This window comes from Castanea sativa, chromosome 5, assembly GCF_040712315.1.
Source record: "Castanea sativa cultivar Marrone di Chiusa Pesio chromosome 5, ASM4071231v1".
Lineage (NCBI taxonomy): Eukaryota > Viridiplantae > Streptophyta > Magnoliopsida > Fagales > Fagaceae > Castanea > Castanea sativa.
The window spans coordinates 78,326,784-78,349,561 of record NC_134017.1 but is presented as its reverse complement, the minus strand read 5'-3'; the positions used below and the strand labels follow the sequence as shown (position 1 = coordinate 78,349,561).

General features: G+C 32.6%; 1 protein-coding gene across 1 annotated transcript; it reads left to right on the top strand.

Moving 5' to 3' along the window:
- Window positions 1–2,033: 2,033 nt before the first annotated feature.
- LOC142633270 (uncharacterized) lies at window positions 2,034–21,715 on the top strand. Its single transcript, XM_075807486.1, is given in 12 exon segments — window positions 2,034–2,795; window positions 6,861–7,962; window positions 8,062–8,373; window positions 8,477–9,463; window positions 9,544–10,140; window positions 10,242–10,831; window positions 10,934–11,105; window positions 11,959–12,654; window positions 18,861–19,475; window positions 19,559–20,149; window positions 20,259–20,837; window positions 20,948–21,715. Coding segments are annotated over 12 exon segments (7,356 nt in total). The 5' UTR covers window positions 2,034–2,277; the 3' UTR covers window positions 21,545–21,715.
- The last annotated feature ends 1,063 nt before the right edge of the window (window positions 21,716–22,778 follow it).

Sequence of the window (22,778 nt, the reverse complement as noted above, 5' to 3'; positions counted from 1 at the left end):
AGCCACACTGCACTACAAGTGGTAGTGAACCGCACCGCACTACACTGTACGGTGCGATGTGCGATTTTATACTAACAAAACTACACAAAACCCACGCACCCACCCAGATATATTTATTTATTTTATATTAAACATATATTAATAATTTAATAATATATGAAATAAATGACCAATTCAACCATAGTGCTCTCTAGTTTCACATTAAAAACAATTTCATTTTGGTTAAATACAAATTTAAAAGTTCAAAACCTGATGCACTTCTCCATTTCATGTTCTCACTCTCACTCTCACAGAGTCAAAAGTTCAATATATATATATATATATATATATATATATATATATATATATATATATATATATATATATATATTCGTTTTAAATATATTTGTATTGTTTTAACTGTGAACTATAGAATTTCAACTCAAATAGTGTAATTATTTTATTTTATCTTTTGCGTGTGTGTGTATATATACTTTTCTTGTAGATGTTATTTTGGATTAATACTCATCATGCTGTGCAACATTAAAAAACTTTGTATGTGCCAAATGAACCATACCAAGCGCACAAAAATAAAAGAAACCACCGACCATTATTTTCTATTTTAATATATTCCCAGCTGGCCTTTTGCTTTGAAGATGCCATGAAAGTATGAAACCGAGTTTCATGCATCTCTTTTTGAGCATTTCGTGTCGAGCGGGAAGTGTGAAATGCGGACATTGTTTTGTGCTTGTGGGCCGTTGTGGCAAAAGCTTGGCTAGACTCTCTAGAGTGTTCACATAATTTTTGATTCTTAGTGCTTTATTAAGTTTTCACGAGGAAGACCGCTTTGTTGACTGTCCGCTAAAAGAAACTTAAGTTGCAAATGAAACATAAGAAAGAATAAAAAACGCAATCTGGTTTCAAAAGGAAATGCCTCTTGGAAATTAAAAAATAAAAAAAAAAAATTATCATCCAGTGAGATACGCAATCTTCAAAACTATTAATTATGACCAGAAACAGAATTTGTGCAATAAAAAAAAATATGATGGACACCTTTCGTGCCATAATTTAACAGAGATCATATAAGAGATTGATATTTTTGTTGTTCCATTAAATCTTTGTTCTATTCCAAGCGCAGTCCCAGCTTTCTCTAGAATCTATGACTTCATGCCGAAAGATTGGATATACTTTTTGTTTGCAAAAGCCAACATAATTTTTTTTAAAGCTGTTTCCATAAATTTAAAAAAAAAAAAAAAAATAAAAGCAATAACTTAGACTAGTAACAGAATTGTTCCATCACAATTATGATTTGACATTTGAAACTTCTGAGAAGGGTCATAAATCGGATTTTTATAAAAAAAAAAATTAAAGCAATAACTTAGGCTAGTAACAGAGTTGTTCCATTATAATTATGATTGGACATTTGAAACTTCTGAGAAGGGTCATAAATCGGATATAAAAAAATAAAATAAAAAATCAAAAGCAATTACTTAGACTAGTAACAGAATTGTTCCATCACAATTATGATTTCACATTTGAAACTTCTGAGAAGGGTCCTAAACCGGATTTTTTTTGCAATTTAACACTATCTTGTTAATAATTTCGTTAGTTTGTATATTTCTAAAATTATCTATGAAACTAGCATTTTGAATCTCTTAGAGTCGAGTTTATTGTAACAACTCGAGTTTCACAAACTCCAATTTTATGTATTGACAACATTAATGTAAAATTTTAATCCACGTGGTCCATTCCGGGAGAGGTGGATGGAGATGTGAAAGTTAGAAAATCATAGGTTCTATTTAATCTTTGCTGCATCCCTCTTTTAACCGAATCAGTACCTCGAGTAGAATGTGAAAAAAAAAAAAAAAAAAACTATAACGTAGCCTGTTTTGGTTGCTTTAAGGGCAAATTCATTAATGAAAATAGACGAAAGGATCACATTAGCAATTACTACAAACTTAAAAGAAGAAATTGATAATAAGTGTGAATATAGGTATCAAATAATAAAAACTGTCTAAAATGAACTTTTAATCTATTTTTAATGTGTTCCCACTTAGGCACCTATAAATGCTTCTCCCACTTCGCCAGGAGTTTAATACCTTGATTCCTTGAATGATAACTGAAACCTCTACAGAAAGTTGAAGTTCTCATAAAGCTTTGCTCAAGTTCCATTCTCTTCCATCCAAAAAAAAAATTTCCATTATCTTTTTTTTTTTTCCTAAAAAAAAAGAAAAAAAAAAATCCATTCTCTTTTAGTACTCCATTTTCCATAAACAAGCTATTGGTTGTGAGTTTCTAATGGCTTCCTTCAGCGCTCAAAAAGCCAGTACATCCTTGTCTTTCTCATCTTCTTCTTCTATGTCTAGATGGAAATACGAAGTTTTTCTCAATTTTTATGGTGAGGACACCCGTAAAAATTTTACAGATCATCTATATGCTACTTTGATACAAAAAGGCATTATTGTTTATAGAGATAATGAAAAACTTGAGGAAGGAAAGCCCATTGCTTCAGGGCTCATGAAAGCAATAGAAGAATCTCAATATGCAATTATTATTCTCTCAAAAAACTATGCTTTTTCAAAGTGGTGTTTGAACGAACTTGTCAAAATTCTTGAATGCATGAAAAAGAAGGGGCTGAAAGTTTGGCCTATTTTCTACCATGTAAATCCCTCTGATGTTGGGAATCAGAGGGAGAGTTTTGAGAAAGCATTTCTCAAGCATGAGGAAGATGGCAAGGTTCGCGAAGAACAGATAAAAGAGTGGAGATCTGCACTGAAAGAAGTGAGCAAGATCCGTGGAAGGCATTTAGTAGATAGGTAATAAGATTCTACCTTTTCTTCTCGTCATATCATCAATGCTTTGGAAAACTTTTGAATTGGTATCTCTCTTGCTCTCTAGTGTATATGTACTGGTATGATTTTTCTATTTGTTTTGTTTGACAGAACTTTGTGTTCTGTGGCTGAGAATTGAGATGTTTCCTTAGCTAACTTTTAACTTTAAGTTGCTTTTTTCCTCACCAAAAAAAAAAAAAAAAAAACCTTTAAGTTGCTTTAATTAACAATGGAAATTACAATTTATTCACGTGTGATTTGACTACAATTTAAGTTGTTTACTTGTAATTTAAAATTTGACATTTTACTTACATGAGGTTAGTTCAGTTAAATTTTCTTAACTCATCTATGTTAAAAACAAGACTAAATATGTGATTTTGCTTTACTTTTATGTTTTTCTCCTCCAAAAACACAAAAAACATAAATATACAAGATCAAATAAAATAAAAAAGAATTTAGGTAGGCAACTTAAATTTTAGTCAACCTTAGAAAGGTACAATGTTAAATTTTAAACTACAAGTAGACAATTTAAATTTTGACCAAACCACATGTATGTAAGTTGTAATTTTCTCAATTAACAAAGAAAGCCATATAGGGTTGTATAAGCTCAAATAGGGCATTTCCATTAGAAATGTCTAGTTTTTATTTTAAATCCCTCATTCCCCATGGTATCTTTTGAATAATTAAAAAAATATAAAAACTTAAGTTGCTTCTTTAACTAAAAGAATATATTACAATAGATGATAAATAATAGTGTGATTGAGTTTAATATCATATAATAATATATAATGCTTATCAAAAGTCAAAAGTCAAAACTCTAAAAAAAATGCTTATAAAAAAAATATTATCTTATAATATACATTAATGTGTTTTTTAAGATAAAGACAATCAATTGTTTAATTTTTTTTTCTTCTTTTTGTTAAATCTAAACAGTAGTTTACACATTTTTTTCACAATTTTCTTTCATATAAATTTGTTATATGATTAATTTATAAAAAAATCTTTACTACTGCAAAATCTCTGTTCCAATTATGTTCGACCCCTAAAAAAGACTTAAAAATTGTGAAAGAGAGAATTAGAAAACTTAGTTCATAATCAGTCATAAATTATCTAAATACAATAAAAGAACATCAGATACAACTTTATGGAGTTATAAGTTAATTCATTCAAGTGGCAAAGCCAAGATATCTGTCACGGAGGGGCCGCGCTAAATATAATATATATATATATAAAACTTATTATATACAATTTAAGTTATGTTCATATAATAAAATTCATTTATTATGTGGGTTCCAGTTAACTCAGCTGGTAAAATCTCTGATGGTTATATAAGAGACTTGGGGTTCAATCTCCGCCTATACCAAAAACTGATTGGTGTCTTGGTCTGATAATAAAGAGCAATTATCAGGAACGGATGCTATAAGTTGAAACTCTCTAAAAAAAATTCATCTATTATAATTCCATAGTGAAACTTCTAAGAAGAAAAAAATTATAGTGAAAATTTTAAAATATTTTAATATTTAAGGGTAGCAAAATCAACCCAAACTCATTTGCCCACCTAAATCTACCCACATACCCAAGCCCACCCATATATTAATTGGGTTAAATGGGTATTAACCCAATTAACACTAATTTTAATTGGGTTTTAACTTGGTATCCGATTAAACCTAATTATGATTCAAGTATTATTTTTACAAATCACTCTACTCTAAAATACCCTAGGACCACTAAAAATTATCAAAATACCCCCTAAACCAAAAAAAAAAACCAAAATACCCCCTAAATCTAAAAAATGACCAAAATACCCCTAAAACCTAAAAAAGACCAAAATACCCAAATAGCTAAAAATTCCCAAATACCCCCTAAATCTAAAAATGACCAACATATCCTCAAAACCTAAAAATTGACCAAAATACCCCTAAACCTATAAAATGACCGATATACCTCTGAAATCGAAAAATTGACCAAAATACCCCCTAAATCGAAAAAATGACCGAAATACTCCCGAAACCAAAAAAACACCAAAATACCCCTAAACCTGATAAAATGACTGACATATCTCTGAAATCCAAAAATTACCAAAATACTCCTTAAACCTAAAAAATGACCGAAATATCCGCGAAACCTAAAATCACCAAATACCCTTTAAACCTAAAAAAACCACCAAAATACCTTCAAAACCTAAAATTACCAAAATACCCCCTAAACCTAAAAAATGACCGAAATACCCCTGAAACCCTAAAAATTATCAAAATAGCCCCTAAACCTAAAAAATGAATTAAATATCCCCGAAATCTAAAAATGACAAAATGACCTTAAAACCTAAAAATTTAACAAAATACCTCCTAAACTTAAAAAAAATGACCGAAACATCCCTTAAACCTAAATATGATCAAATTACCCCATAAACCTAAAAATTGATCAAAAAACCCCCTAAACCTAAAAAATGATTAAAAGACCCTCTAACCTAAATACCCCGAAAACCAAAAAATTGGCCTAAATACCCCTGAAACCAAAAAATTGACTAGAATACCCCTTAAGCCTAAAAGATGACCAAAATACCCCTAATTCCTAAAAATCACCAAAATATTCCCTAAACCTAAAAGAAAATGACTAAAATACCCCCAAATATAAAAATTACCAAAATAACCACAAAACCTTAAAAATGACCAAAATGCCCTTGAAACCTAAATTACCAAAATATCCCCTTAAACCTAAAAAATGACTGAAATATCCCCAAAATCGAAATACCACATAAACCTAAAAAATGAATGAAATACACTGAAACCTAAAAATGACCAAAATAACCCCAAAACCTAAAAATTTACAAAAAAAACACCCCCTAAACCTAGAAAATGACCGAAATACCCCCTAATCCGAAAAATGATCAAATTACTCCCTAAACCTAAAAATTGACCAAAATACCTCCTAAACCTAAAAAAATGTTCGAAAGACCCTCAAAATCTAAAAATTAACCGAAGCACCCAGAAAACCTAAAAAATGACCGAAGTACCCCCGAAACCTAAAAAATGACCGAAATCTCTTTTTATTGGCTGATTGTTACACGGTGCAAAGCTAAAACCCAAAAATGATTTGTGAAATTTTGATGAATTCTATTTAATGCAACAAATACTTCTTTTTGATTGGGTAGCGAAAAGCCAAAAGTGTTCGGATTTAACTTTGTGTAGATATATTCAAATGCACTTGGCAGATTTCCTCATGATAGTCCAGTCCTGTGTTCTTTTTCAATGATTTTAACAATTAGAGGATTAATTCTAGCATTCGTATTCAGAAAATTGCATGTTTTGTATTTCTTCAAACAATTATTCATAACAAAATACATATATGGACTTTTATTTATTCCTTTTTTTTTTGGTGCTAAATCGAAATTTTATTCACAATCCAAGAAAAAAAAAATCACGCACAACATACATTGCTAAATAAGATGAAAACTCCATTAGATATTGCATGATATCCAAAGTGGTTCCTCAAACTCACCTCTCAACTCATCTTCATCCTCACTCCCCAAACACAAATACTCCATAGCTAGCTCCTCATCCCTCGAGTACTACGTTGGAGTTCCATTTTCATAAGCATTACATTTTCTCAGTGCAGAAAAAATGGTTTATTTGGGTCTTTCAAAGGTTTAGGGGTATTTTCGTCAGTATATAAATTTGAGGGAATTTTGGACATCTTAGGCTTCAGGAAGTATTTTGGTCATTTTTTAGGTTTTAGGGGTATTTTGGTCATTTTTAGGTTTCGGGGTTATTTTGGCCAATTTTTAGGCTTTAGGGTATTTGATCATTTTTTAGGTTTCGAAAGTATTTCGATCATTTTTTTAGGTTTAGGTAGTATTTGGGTAAATGAGTTTTATGTACTCAACCCAATTATGCCCACCCAAACCCATAGAAATCCACCCATTTGACAGCCCTAACATAAGGTTTTTTTCTTGGCTTCTGTAATAAGATTTTTAAAAAATTATTATTTGTTTGTGGCTAGCACACTTTTCTCATCAAAATTATTGTTTATATCTTTTTTTTTTTATTACAGTCCCGAATCAATAGATATTGAGGAAATCACAAAAAGCATATTTGATGAATTGAATCGTGAATTATCAGATGATTCTGAGCACCTGGTTGGAATAAACTCACGTGTGAAGGAAATGATGAACTTACTTAGTACAACGTCAGATGATGTGCGCTTCATCGGGAATTGGGGGATGCTTGGGATTGGTAAAACCACTCTAGCATCTGCCATTTATGGCAGAATTTGTCATCAATTTGAAGTTAGCTGCTTTATTCGTGATGTTAGAGAAACAGTTGAAAAAGATAAATAGGGTCTAGTTAATTTACAAAAACAACTTCTTTTTAAGATCTTGAAGGTAAAAGAAGAAAACATATGGGACTATCATGAGGGCATCAAAGTCATAAAGACTAGACTACTAAATAAGAAGGTTCTTATTGTTATTGATGATGTTGACAAAGATGAACAACTAAAGGCATTAGCTGGGAGCCCTGACTGGTTTGGTCTAGGGAGTATGATCATTATCACAAGTAAAGATAAGCACTTGCTAAAAAGGCATCATCGGGATACCATATATAGGGCTAATGGATTAGATAATGATGAAGCCCTAGAGCTCTTCAGTTGGACTGTGTTTAACCAAACCTATCCTAAAAAAGATTTTGAGGATTTGTCCAATGGTTTTGTGAAGTATGCTAAAGGGCTTCCTATAGCTCTTAAAGTTATGAGTTCCTCCTTGATTGATAGACCAAGAGAGGTATGGGAAGATTACCTACATCAATTAGAAGAAATCCCTGAAGGAGAAATTCTAGATAAACTTGAAATAAGTTATAGGGGATTGAATGAAATAGAGCAAAATCTATTTTTGGATATTGCGTGTTTCTTCAAAGGGGAGGATAAAAATCGAGTGGTACATATAGAAGGTTTTGGTTGTGAGAAGAATATAGAAACTCTCAAGGACAAATCTCTCATTGCCATTTTAGGGGGGAAATTACAGATGCATGATTTAATACAAGAGATGGGTTGGAGAATTGTTCGTCGTGAATCACCTCAAGAGCCTGGAAGACGTAGTAGGTTGTGGTTTTGTAAGGATGTGTTTCATGTGCTAAAGGAAAATACAATATGTGGATTAGTATATAGACATAAACTTAGAGAAGTGTGTATTTCTATAATTTTAGTAATTTTTTACTATATCTTTCCCAACACTAATTTCATTGTTCTTGATTACCAGGGAACAGAAGTTGTAGAAGGCATTGTTCTTGATTTCCAGGGAACAGAAGTTGTAGAAGGCATGGTGCTAAACTTGCCTCCACATAAAGAAAACTTGAATGACAAAGCCTTCTCATATATGAAAAGTCTAAGGTTGCTTAAAATTTCTAATGTGCACCTTCCAGCCGGCCTTAATTTTCTTTCTAATAAGTTAAGAATGATGGAGTGGCATGATTATCCTTTGAAATTCATGCCAATCAGTTTTCAACCGGACAATCTTGTTGAACTCATCATGCCTTGTAGCCACATTGAGCAATTACCAAAGGGACTTACTGTAAGTTTTCCATTAATGCATGCTATTGTTGCTTTTTTATTTTTTTTAAAATGCAGATTAAGTTCTTGACTACTTAAATTCTCATATCTATTTATTATCGCAGAACTTGGCCAAGTTAAGACTCCTGGATCTTAGGGACTCTAAAGTCTTAGTCAAGACTCCTAACTTCATCGGATGCCCAAATCTGGAGAGGCTGATTTTTCAAGGATGTACAGGTTTGTATGAGCTTCACCCATCTGTTGGAGCTCTCAATAAGCTTACTTTGTTAAATCTTAAAGATTGTAGAAGTCTTATTGGCCTCCCTTGCGAAATGAACTTGAAATCTCTTAAAATTTTTATTCTATCTGGCTGTTCAAGTCTCAAGAAGGTTTCAGAGATTGGAACAAATATGACAAGCTTGTTAGAGCTGTATTTAGATGGGACTGCTATAGAAGAGTTGCCATCATCACTCGAGCATTTGACTGGCTTGACGGTCTTGAGTCTTCAAGGTTGCAAAAACCTTTCAAGTTTCCCGAGTGTCATTTTGCCGTCTCTACAAACTCTCAATCTATCGGGATTTAAGGTTGAACCACAACCCCCTAAATCCTGGCTTTCGCACAGATTCTCCCTCGTCCGTGCTGTAGATGCTTTTTTCAAAGGTTTCTTCCCTATCAGAGAGGCTCGCAACCTGTTGTTGCCTAGGTTAAGATTTATTGTATCTCTCAATCTATCTGACCGCAATTTATGGGACGGTGGACTCCCCGATGATCTTAGTTGCTTATCCTCGTTGCAGAACCTGAATTTGAGCAAAAACAACTTTACACGCCTGCCTAATAGTATTTCTCAGCTTTCTAAGCTTTACTCTCTTGCAATGAATGATTGTAGCAGGCTCCAATCATTGCCAGACCTTCCGTTAAGTGTAGGAATTGTAACAGCACTAGGATGTCCTTTATTGGAAAAGCATTCAAATCAACGTGTTGCATGGACCTTGGGTGAAACAATATTCACTATGGTTCATTGTGCGAGCAAGACTATTGGCCCATTTGCACTCATCGACTTTCCGATCTTATCAGACTATGACCGCGATCCACTCTTTGAAAGATATTTGATGGTCTCTCTCTCACACGACACAATGTCACAAACATGCGCTTTAAACATCTTTTTTATGCTTATGCATTTTAATTTTTACAGGGTCTATTTAATCAAAACATGTACTTTCTCGACTTGTTACATTCAACTGAAACTCCAGAGTGGTTCAGCCATCAGAGCCCTGGGACATCTTCAACAATCCCGCTTCCTTCTAATCTGCGTGGTGATGGAAATTGGATAGGGATTGCTTTGTTTACTAGTGTTGTAATCCTTGAAAATTTGAACAATGTTTCTTCTGGGCAGGATGATGAACTTTCTATTGACTTTATTTGTAGATCAGACATAATTGAAGGTCCATGCATAACTTGTCCCTTATTCTTTAACGTCTCCAAAAATCTACCTGAACCCTTTCGCCATGCTAGTTCATTTGGATGCAAGATAGTTATGCCAGCCGGGAAACTTAGAGACCATTTAGAGGACTGCAGTTGCATTAGGGCTTTTATTAGGACCAAGTGCACTTATATCAAGATCGAAACGTGTAGTGCGCGTGTACTGTACAAGCAAGATTTGGGAAAGTTTCTACAAGCTAGTGGCAAGATGAAGCAAAGATCCCAATTCCAGATGGATAAGGTGGAATCTAGTCAGTCCAATGACCGACTTAAAGGAAAGCTATTGTCATTGCTTTTAAGAGTGTATCAGGTCTCCCCTATTCACTGAACATTATATTTCTATATATATATATATATATATATATCTGTCTCACTCATTTGAACAATTTTTTAATTCATTTTATTTTACAGGGAGACTTGGCTCGAAACCATAAATATGATTATGTCTTTCCTCATAAGAAAGTCCCAAATTGGTTCAGTAATCGAAATTTTTGTTACGACATAAGAATTAAATTGCCCACCAATTTGCAAAACGATGGGACATGGATGGGAATTGCTGTGTGTGCTTATTATACTGTCCACAAGCAACCAGGAATATCTGGTGACAATATGGATTTAGGAAGTTTTCTCAACTTTTATAATCATTTAGATAGTGATCGAGTTTGCCTTTCTCGACACAGGGTCTTTCAGGAATCTAAAGACATTTTTATTGAGTCACCCTATCGAATTTTGGTATTTTATATACCACAGGTGTTACTTCGGCTGGGAGAGTGTCGACATATCGGGGCTTCCTTTGAACACGATAAACCAGATGTGCAAATTGAAGAGTGTGGACTCCGTCTTGTATACGAGCAAGATGTTGAAAATTTTGTGCAAACATTAGCCCAGTGCATGTTAGAAAGTCCAGATGCCTATCATGAATGTTTTTATCAAAATTTGTTACATCAAGTTGAGGAAAGGGAAGCAAGCAAAGATTTTGGTTTCTCTTCCTCACTGCAAAGGTTGTTTTTAACTGGAAACAGTTTTTTGTTAACCTGAATGGGACATTTATCAAATTTTTATGTTAGCATGTTGAGTTTCTAATTTATGTTCTTTGATACCAGCAGGAGGCCTCAACCCATGCCCATCCTTCAACCAAGTATTGAAAATATAGCACGGGGTTGTACCTCTTCGAAAACAAGTCCGAGCTCTTTTACTGGTTTTCTCACAACAGCTAGGAAAGAGCAATATGCAAGTATTATGTCTAGTGAATCTTTGATCAAAGCATGTTTAGAGGTTCTCTCTCTCTCTCTCTCTCTCTCTCTCTCTCTCTCTCTCTCTCTCTCTCTCTCTCTCTCTCTCTCTCTCAAGAAAGTTAACCTTAGTATCATAGCATACATACAGAGGATAAACAAGACACAATTTAGTCTTTTCTGCTCACAACTAAAATTATTATAGTTGCTAATAGTAAAATACATAATAAGCTTAGAATTCATAGATACATTGAAGACATCGATATGGATAATCTAGTTAAGGTTAATTGTCACGCCCACATGCAGTATATTTCTAGAGCCAATTTTTTATGTCAACATATTTATAGGATATTAGTACAAGTTGTATTATTCTCTCTCTAAAACTCCGTTCTTTCAGAATATCTTTTTAGCTAAACGGGGGTTTTAGACTAACAATTAAGAATTTTTATAAACAATAAAGACTTTGCAACTGTTCACTCGTTGAATCAAAATATTGGTCACAAATATTCTTTTCAATATTTTTCACAATTATTGATGTGCTAAGTTGTGATTAAAATAACATCCTTTTCACATAGGTATAACATCATTAACCATAACATATAATCTTATTAGTCGTGAAAATGATTTTAAGAATTTTTGTGTTTTTAGACTTTTTGTCAAAAATTACCGATATATATATTAGCAGATTTTAATTAGTTCAAACTCCTCAACTAGCTAGTAATATTTCTTCTTGTTAAATAAGGGAAATGAGTTCAAATTCAGCCTATATCAAAAGGGAACTCATTGATGTACGGTCAAAGAATAATAACTATTTACAGAGTTCAAATACTTTTGTATCTAAAAAAACAAAATTTTATTCGCGCCTGATATTCATTTCAACCATGTTTAATTTCCAGAAAAACTTCAATGAGGGTGAAATCTTCAATTGCTGTTTTGCTGAGCGTGAAATCCCACTGTGGTTTTGTTACAAAGATGTGCAGTTAATGAAAATCCCGCTATCTCCAATTTTTGTTAATGATCCTGATTGGATGGGATTTGCACTATGTGGTCTTTTCTCATTTAACATGCATCCAACTGCTGTTCGTCGGAGTTTGAGTTCAAGAGAAGTTGGAATGCTCCCATTCAGTTGTCTTCTGCAGACCAGCTCTTGTTATTCGCGAGTATGCTGTGGAATATTGACTATGAACAACGAATTAGTTACGTTAAATCAACGGGCATTCATTTGGGTAATGTTCATCCCACGGACAACGCATGCACATTTATGGAGTCAAAGCGCTTTGTCTGAATTCGAGCTTCAAAGCAGAAGTCCACATTTGTTTGCACGGAGTTTTGGGTTCAGTCTTGTATACCGGCATAACTTGGAAGAGTTAACACAAATACTGGTGCAATGCTCTACCCCATTTGATAGCTTTCTTGGCTCCTGCAATCCCCAAGCAATCAGCAATGTATGGGATAATTATCCTGAGCACTTCATTGGAACTAAGAACTATTATGAGTACCTGCGCCCCCAAAGGTTATTCATTTCTCAGGAGGAGACTAGTGTAACTGCCCAATATTCTTACGAGGACTCATTCCCTCACAATCATTTTCGGGTAAGAATTCTTACCTATTTGTGCAAATTTAATTAATTCTATGAAATATATATAGTCATCTGTGTTGGAAGTTGGTAGACCTTCATAGAGTCTCACTTCCTAACACTATAGTCAAGGATCCTAGATTTTAAATTTCTATTAAGCAGTATATAACTATATATTAATTTATCAAATTTGAAGCTTTTTATTTTTGTAAAAAAATCATGCATGGCCTCCCTCCAAAATTGGAAATGATCTCTTAAACCAAAAAAGTCAAAAATTAAAGTGATCAACTAAGAAATTAGTAACATTCTAAAACAAAACAACAACAAAATCAATTTTTACTAACCCAAAAAAAAAAATCTTATATATATCCACTAAGAAAAAATTAAATAACTTCACTACAAGAAAAAAGAAAAGAAAAAGAAGAAGCTATTTTGCAACAAAAACTATTTTAACAAAGAGACATTATAGTGGCAATAAACATACATATGTGGGTATATTACTTTTTGTTGCAAATAGAGATTTAAAAATACTAATATATTGCAACAAAATTTTATTTATTGCAATAACTTGCAATAAATTTGTTGCATTAGAATAATTCTCTCCCGCATTTTATTTTCCCCAGATTCTCAATTACCCACTATCACATTCCCCTTTTCCTTCTATCTCACAAAATCAAACGATTCAAAATTTGAGTTTGCACACTATGGGTTTCTAATGGTGGATTGGATTTTGAGGATAAAGCTAGGTTTGGCTATTCCATAGTCCAGGTATTATCTCAATCCACCTCTGCTTCTTTCTCTTTTTTATTCTCTTTCTTTTCCAATTAAAAACCCTAATCCCAAACGGCAGTGACCTCCATGGCTGAGAGCTCTAAGCTTTGTCACCATGGCCGAACCTAAGCTCTCTTTTGTTTCTCTCCATCTTGCATTATCTCTCAATCTCTCTTCAGCTTAGACCCGAAACTCCATGGCTTTGAACCACTACTCCACAGTGGTGATTCTCTCTTTTTTCCCTTCTCTTGGCCCTTAAAACCTCTCTCTATCTCGATTTCTTTCTTTAATCACGGTGGTGAGGTTTTGGGTATGGTTATTTGCAAATTCAAGGTTTGGTTATAGACTTATAGTTGTTGATTATGCATGGGACTGTATAGTCCCCCATTGACAAGATGTGTATATGGAAGTTTTTTGGTACATATCGATATTACTTAAGACTAACTACTCATATGAATTTTTACATTTTTTTTTCGTATTGATTGTGATGTGGGCTCTCTGAACTGTTTATATGGGATGTATATAATCACCTTTTGATTTTTGAAAAAATCCTATTTCATTTCCTTCTAATGATGTTTTTGAAAAGTTAGTAAGACTTCACAAATCATGAAAAAATACTCTAAAAAATGAAAATTCACCATTATGAGCATAATTGTCAAGCCCCAAACCCAAAAGGGTATAAAGCATGAGAAATACATCTCAAAAGTACCTGTAAATTTTTTCTTTTTGACAATTTAAACTGTAGGAGATCTTTCTTTTCCTTTCTTCTCCATAGGATAAGAATATATAACTATACTAAAATTTTCACATTACAAGTCAAAGTTTTATATAACATTTACAAACAATAACTAAAAATTGTGTCTCCACATAATACATGAATATATTACAAAAACTCCAAATGATTTAAACAGAAAGTTCCAATGTTCTTTAATATATGCAACCCCAACAAAATTCTTGGGCTAACAAACCTCAAGAGCCCAACTTCCAATAAAATTTACTATTGCTGGCTCCCTTGAAAACCACTAGATCGAATCACCAACCATTAGTAATGTAAGTCTCCAAATTCAACGTAAAACTCCAATCACTACTGATTAGGCAAGCTCGATTATCGTGGTATAGCTAAATAATCTGTAAGACTGTGAAAGATTGGAATGAGCTAAAGCACAGTAAGTAACATAATTAATGGAGGTGGAGGAAATGCAAGTTTCATGATGAAAACAGTTTACAAATAATGTTTTAGTTTGAGAAATTTCTAGTTGAATACTACAAGATCATTTTCAATAATAATAGGACAAGAATGATTAAGTGATGAAACATAAAGTTTCTCAAAATAATACAATGAAACTATATACTATCTGTGAGCACTATCAATATAATTTCGAAAGCCATAAAAATCTTACATAAGGTAAATTATCACAAATATACCACACTAGCTATCACATAGACTGGTTAGGGGATCCATCCATTCACAATTGGTATGCAGTCTCTTGGCCCTATGGGCAACAGCCTCACTCATACCCTCAAGGTTTTGTCTCTCCCCCCTTGGGCAATAGGGAGAACGTATCAAATAGGACCTCTTTTGCATGTGGTCTCTTGGCCCCATGGGCAGAAGCCTCACCCACATATAATCAAAAAACCTCTTCCCCCCATGGGCAACAGGGAGAAAGCGTCAAATATGACATCTTTTGCATGTGGTCTCTTGGTCCCATGGGCAGAAGCCTCACCCACACACAATTAAAGAACCTCTTCTATTATATAGTGTACAAGAATATAATGTTATTCTATTATATATCATGGCTTGGATAATTTGGTATTTGACTTATGACTATGATTTTTTATTTTGAATTTTCTCATATTATTCTCTCTCTCTCTCTCTCTCTCTCTCTCTCTATCTCTCTATGTGTGTGTATATACATATAATTCTTTTTGATAAATCATTGTATTTTTGTATATAATACTATTTTGGATTGATATGATTAGGTAGAGTGTTTGATTTTTTAAGTTGTTAGTTACAAGTCTTCTCTCTCCATCTTTTAGCTTTTGTTTGATTTTTTTAAAAATTTTTTTTGACATAATACTTAATTATTTTGGAAGTGAGATTTTGAATTTATATCAAAATTAAATATTGGCAATGTATTTCAATGTGTCTATCAACTATTAAATTAAACCGCACAAGATGAATATATGTAGAAAATGTTTTAATTTTAACTTTTCATTGATTTATTATTTAGTTATAATAGCAAAATTAAAATAAATGAATATGTAAAGGTAAAACAGCCTAAGATGAATTTGTAAAACCAATATACTTATATATTTAATATTGTCAAAAAATTAAAAGTAAAAAATAAATAATAAAAAGAATGATGATGTGGCCAATGATGTGACAGATGAGAAGACTCAACAAAAACGTAGTAACAAAAATGCGATATGAAGATCCAGTTAGAGATAATTAAATCTTAATAAATAAAAGTGTATGTAGTCAAAAAAATAATTTTAATCATGTTCTCTTTATATTTTTATACAGATAATTATTTTCATTTCAACAGGTGAAGTGTTCAATTTTATAAATAATGTCTACATTTTTCATACATATTATTTTAAATATTAAATTTATAATATAGTATAGTCTCTTAGAAATGTATAAGAAATATGTTGTTCTAATCTCATGTATTTATATTAGTAAACAAAACTCAATCAATAGTTCAAAACTACTCCTACAATAAGAAAAATTAAAAATATAATAATATTTTTTTAAGAGAATCAAAATTTTGATATTTGAAACTCAAACAGTTTAGCTGTACAAGAAAAACAAATTAGGAAAATATAACGCATGATAACATAATTTATCAAAATATAGACTGCCTAAAAAATAAATAATATCAATCAAATAAATCCAAATAATAAAATGATGGTATGTTTTTTAAGATAGATAAATGAAGAAATTGTTTAAGTTTTTGGGGGAGCAAATTATTTTCCCCAAAATTTATAGAAAAAATTATATAATATACCATAATTAAAATAAAATTATCTATTTCCACACATCGCGTGGATTTGCGACTAATAATCAATAAAAATTATATTCACCATCTACCAAATGTTATAAATCAAAACCCCTAAATTTTTACCATAACAAGCCTTAGATAGCCACCATTGTAAAAATAAAAAAAATACACTCATCAAATACATTCACCGAGACCAAAACCCATACATATAAACACATGAATATCACTTCCAAAACTCATAAATCACATAAATATCATTATCAAAACTTAGATAAAGAGAACTTCTAGCAAAAGCTTAATACCCATAAAAAAGATTAAAAATCTTTACTTCAAATAAAAGGGATGAAGATGTTTAGAGGATTCTAAGGATTTTCCAGTGATTTTGTCAGGAAAATGATAGTGGATATGTTGGATTGGAGTGGCACCGGTGTGAGAGTGTGAGGGAGTGAAGAGAGGAGTTTGTTGTGTTGGGAAAAATGAATAGAAAGAAAAGATAGCAAATGAGTGAGCCATTAGAGTGTAAGATGAGTGGTGGGGTTAGTTGGGGTTGGTGGGGCACATGGAATCCAAATAAAAATCTGACAATCCCCCCCCCCCCCCCTCTTTTATTTAATTTAAAGCTTGAGCGTTACAATAATGTAGTTCGACATTTAAATTTCAAAAAATTAGTTAATTTTTTAAATTATGTCAATGACTAGTATGGACTATAAATTAATAGCCTAATAATTTGCTTATAAAGTGGGTATACTTACACCATCTCTTTTAGTTTCTTTGCAATTTTGGAGTTGTAGATCCCGTATAGGAGGAGAAATTATAAAGTTCTCATGGTGGACCACGTCATTTGTCCACCATTGCAGTAAAAGACTTCCATTTATTTAAAATTGCTGAGTCAGTATTCAGTTTTTATTTAAAACTCCACAATTTTAAACAAGTGGGAGTTTTTTACTGAAATGGTAGACCACATCACTTGCCGACCATGAAAACCTTATAATTTCTCGTATAGGAGCATGTATAATAATAATAATAATAATAATTCTCGTAGTAGTAATAATAGAGTCTAATTTTGCGCCACGTGTCTCATCTAATCTAAACTTTAGAATTTTTTGCCAAGTGAGTTAATTTAGTGTAAAAATTGAATTTCAATTAAAATTTAATTTTACGACACATGTTTTATTTAATCTAAATTTTAAAATTTTTGTGCCAAATTAGTTAATTTAGTGTAGAAAACAAGGAGTCCAATATATTAAACTATAAAAACATAATCATATAACTAAAAAAAAAATCAAATTTATAAGTTTATATATATATATATATATATTAATAGCTACAGCAGAGATAAAATCTAATTAAATTCAATTTTGCATCATGTGTTCTATCTAATTTGTTACTTTTTGTAGTAAGTAAATTATTGGGGGGGAAAATCAAAGAGTATAGATCCAATTAGATTTCAAATAATATATATATATATATATATATATATATATATATATATATATATGTATGCATGTAAGTAATTGTGATCTTTTTAAATGTACACGTGCATATGCACGAGGTCATACTCTAGTTTCAATAATGAATAATATTTTTGCTACTAAATGGAATATAACTTTCTAATAATTTCTTTGATTTAGTATATTAAAAGAGAAATTGGTACAAAATTTAGTAAAAACTAATATCAAACATGCTTTTTGGGATATAAAATACATTGAGTTCCATTTTAATGGATCATATATGATTGAGTTGAAATATTAAAAAACACTTATTTTATATCTTTTATTTTGTTAATGCTTGATAAATGATAGTTTATTTTTCATTAATTAATTTAGCTTGGAATTTTAGTGTATTTTTTATTCTTAAGTGGTCAAAAAAATTATTCATGTTTGGCCCACACATATAAAATCTCGGTTTTGTCCTTATTCACATAACACTAAATGGAAGAAACTCACATTCACATGAACAGGAAGAAAACTTTTAACCACTTTTTTTCCCCCTCTTATTTCACTCTTGGTTCGGAATGAAGTAATGCATGGGACATATATAGTTATATACTACACCATGCAAACTTTATCCCAATTACATTTATTATATAAACTCCCCATGTATATATAAGTATTAGGATCCTCTTCATTTTACGATCAATTTTTTGTTATAATTAAATATTACAAATATAGAGGTATATCCAATACTACATTTAGGATTTTGCATGATATATCAAATTGTACACTATTGTATTGTATTCAAGAAATAAAATTTCAACTTGAAAATCAACTCTTTGTTCCCATTTATAAACTCTTCACGTAACATAAACAAACTTGTCATATGAATTCACTATAATATTGTCGAATATTAAAAAAGCTTAATTAAACAATTTTAACTTCTAATAGTCTTCTCTCTCTCTCTCTCTCTCTCTAATTGGACACTGTATTTCTGTTTTGTATATATATTGTAGTACTTTCATCCTTCCACTTTATATATTTCTTGTTTCCCAACAAGAAGAACTCCAAGTTGGTTTAATCATCATTGTCGTCTTGGGCACTCGCTGACAATTGAGATATCCCCAAATTTGTGTGAAGACAACAATTGGTTGGGGCTCACTCTATATGCTTCTATTTTAATCCCATGGGGTCAACAAAATGCAGTTTCAGTAAATTCATCCCACTTTCTATATTGTCAATTCCAAACGAGTAAAGCTAGTCTAGACAATCAAATCCTTGTTTGCCGCACCACTAATGAAGAGGACGACTGGTTACGTCAATTCTCTGGACTCATCTGGATATCCTACATACCTGGTGAGGCCTTGAAGGATATGCTGCATCAATGTGGCCACATTAAGGCTTCGTTTGTCAGTGATTGGCCAAGCGTGATGGTGCAAAAATGTGGGCTTCGTCTTTTGTACCAGCATGATTTGTCACAGTTTGAGCAACAACTAAAACATTGCAATGCTTCCATTTCTGCACATCGGGATTTCAAATGTGAACTTAGCCGTGGTGGCGACATAGAAATGAGATTACGTAGGCATATTCCTAACGAAGTTGTATTTCCACTCAATAAATATGACCAGCTGGTAAGAAAGTATGAGTAGTTTCTTTGTTTCAAATACACCATTAACTTCCCCCTCTATGTCCTATAATTTTATTTATTTTGCAGGGTGTGCGCTCTGAATATTCATTTTGTTTCCCCCCAGTGGAAATTTTACATCTTTTCAACTATCGTAGTAATGAGCCATCAGTGAAAATTGATATATCCAATGTTTTTTTCAATGACAACAATTGGGAGGGACTTGTTTTATGTGCTTATTTTTCAAGCGATAAGCATCAAGCTGCAATTATTGAAAATCCTTCATCGATCTCTCACCACCTTATTTGTATTTTGGGAACGGACCTAGCCGATGCAGAGCTAGGAATCCATGTCCACCGCACCAGTAAAAAAGATTTTACGTGGCTAGATATTGAGGGTGGATTTCTCTGGCTGTGCTATATTCCGTGTTGGATGTTTCTAGATAGGTTCAATCAATGCAGTTGCATCAAGGCTTCAATTATGAGCAATTGGCCAGGTATCATTGTGAAAAAATGTGGGCTTAGTTTCTACCATATGGGTGACATTTGGTTTGAGAAAATTATAGATCGTTGGAATACGGAAAGGCAACATAGATTTCAAGATTTGAACGATCAATTAACAGCTCGTTATAAAGTGAAAATTAGTAGAGCCAAGAATCAGCTTTCCCAAAGCCACTTGCCGGTAATTAATAAATTATGACTTTGCTTTACCTCAAGCATAATATTTCCTTGGATTAACCCTCTTTACCTTCTCACTCTCACTTATTAAACACAATATTTCTGTTTTACAGGGCTTTGATGGATCCTGTGACTATAATTCTTGTTGCCATCCAATTGAAATTCCGCTTTGGTTCGACATGCAAAGTGATGAGTCCCACGTGACATTCAGACTACCTCGAAAATTTCTTAATAGAAGTGCTTGTCTGGGATTTGCTCTATGTGCAGTTTTTTTAGTTACAGAGGATGTGGGTAGTCTCATTGACATTATGGATTCAATATCTTCTTACAAACTTATTTGTCACTTGGAAGCAAGTAATGGGCCTAATGATCTGAGTGTGAAACCTCTTCATATCTATTGGCCAACTAAAGAAGATCTAATGATTTCACTGCTAGGTGGACTCACTTGGCTGACCTATATACCACGTGGGTCGTTTCCTGATTGGCTATATGATTGTGACTACATTAAGGTTTCATTTGAGACAAATTGCTCTTACTTGAAGGTGAAGAATTGTGGCGTTCGTCTATTGCACCCGGATTCGGTGAAAGAGTTCAAGAACTGCGTGAAGAACTGCATGAAGTACGAGCCTGAGAGTATAAATAAAAAAATGAGGTCTTGGATTCAGAATGAAATCCGCAAAACTGACGCACTGGTAATTAATAATTATGTTGTTTTTTCTGTCTCAAATTAACATGATATTCCATCTACGCTATTTAATTTTTCTCACTCTCACCCATAAAACACAATATTTCTGTTTCACAGGGCTTTGATCGATGCATTTTATATAATCCCCGTTTGCCTCCATGTGAAATTTTGGAGTGGTTCGGTAAACTGAGAGATGAGTTCTGCGTGACAATCGACCTACCTCCAAATTTGTACAATGATAGTACTTGGATGGGTTTGGTTCTATGTGCTTATTTTGATATAGATGTGAATCCAACTGCCCACTTTGACATTTTTAATCCAGATACTAGCCTTTTTTGTCATATGGAAACCAATGTTGGTGTGAGACCTCTTCTTGCTTATCGCCTGACTAGAGAAAATCTCGTGATGCTACTGCAAGATGGATGCATTTTGCTATCCTATAGAGAGCGAAATTGTCTGAATCAAGTCAATTGCATTAAGGCTTCATTTACAACTGACTGCCCTGGTTTGAAGGTGGAGAAATGTGGCTTTCGTCTCTTGTACCATTATGAGTTCGAAGAGTTTGAGCAAAGAATAAGTCATAGGGATAAGCAAAAGCATGATGGTGAAGGAACATCTAGTGGAACCTCCAGTTCTAGGAAGGAGTCTAATTTTGGAAGTCCGAGGAGACCCATTGATCCAAAAGTCAAGGGCAAGCGAGTTCTGGAAGAATAATCTCTCTTATGGGGCTCTTTCTTCCTTTTGAAAGAACTGATCATCTTTACCACGCAGAAAGATAAGATAGAAAGCATTCTTTGAGACAATGGGTGGTTGTTTTTTCTACTTATTTACGTTTGATTATGTAATTATGTGAAGATATAATGTTGCCATGTTTTAAGTTGGACTTATCTCAACCTTATCTTCTTCTTCTTCTTCTTCTTCTTCTTTTTTTACCCTTTATATTTCAAAAGGGCTAAACAACCCTTCCATTATTTCGTTACATCATCGATGAAAAGGATCTTTTGATATATAAGTCAGTAAAATGGTGTCGTTTCCTATCATAAGCGTTAGTAGGAAAATAATTGATGAGCTTATTTGAAACCTTTAAAAAATGATAGAGTTTAATTTTGTCGGATCAGGTTTAGATTCAGTGTCTAGTGCTATTGGACTTATTGAGATGATTACATGTATCTACTTTTGGACACATGTCACCATCTGGCCGGGTCCAGTGCACTGGATGCACTAGACCTAAACCAAGTCCAATTTTGTTTACTTGTACCGGGTTAAGCTTGGTGTGGAAGAGGCTGTCCTAAGGCTAATCTAAACGATCCATCTAACCCGAAGCATGGATGACTGTTTTCAATGAATGGTTCAATATTGGGTATGAAGGTTCAAAAAAAAAATCTGGGTGGTTGAGGCAGGTGGCGAGTTTAATAGAATTTTTGGGTTCTTGATTATGTAAATTTGTCAGTAGATGTGTAACATTGGTAGTGTATTTATGTTTTCAGTTGTTGATGTAAATTTGTGTAATTTTTTGGCTTTTTGATTAGATTTATAAATTAAATTTTTTTTTTTTTGTTAAGAGTAAATTTGCAGAGAAGTGAAGGTGAGCATACTAGAAGCATTGATATTAAATAGACCTGTTAATTAATATCATAAAAAGCATCAATCTTTATGTTGTTAATGCAATTATTTATTTATTTTTTTAATCCTTCTATTCAATTTGAATTTCTATTATATAACATTTGGGTTTTATTTCTGTTCAATCAATTTCAAATTGTGTTTTAAGAATTTCAGAGAGGAAATTTTATATAAGCTGATATTGAGCATTTCCCACTGCAATCAGGATTACTTGTCCACCCTGTCTTGGTTAGTGATCAATCCTCCATGTCTTGGTTAGAGATTTTAATTTTATAGATACTGTTGATTTCAATGAGCTTAGTATTTATGCTTTGCAGTTTCTATAGTA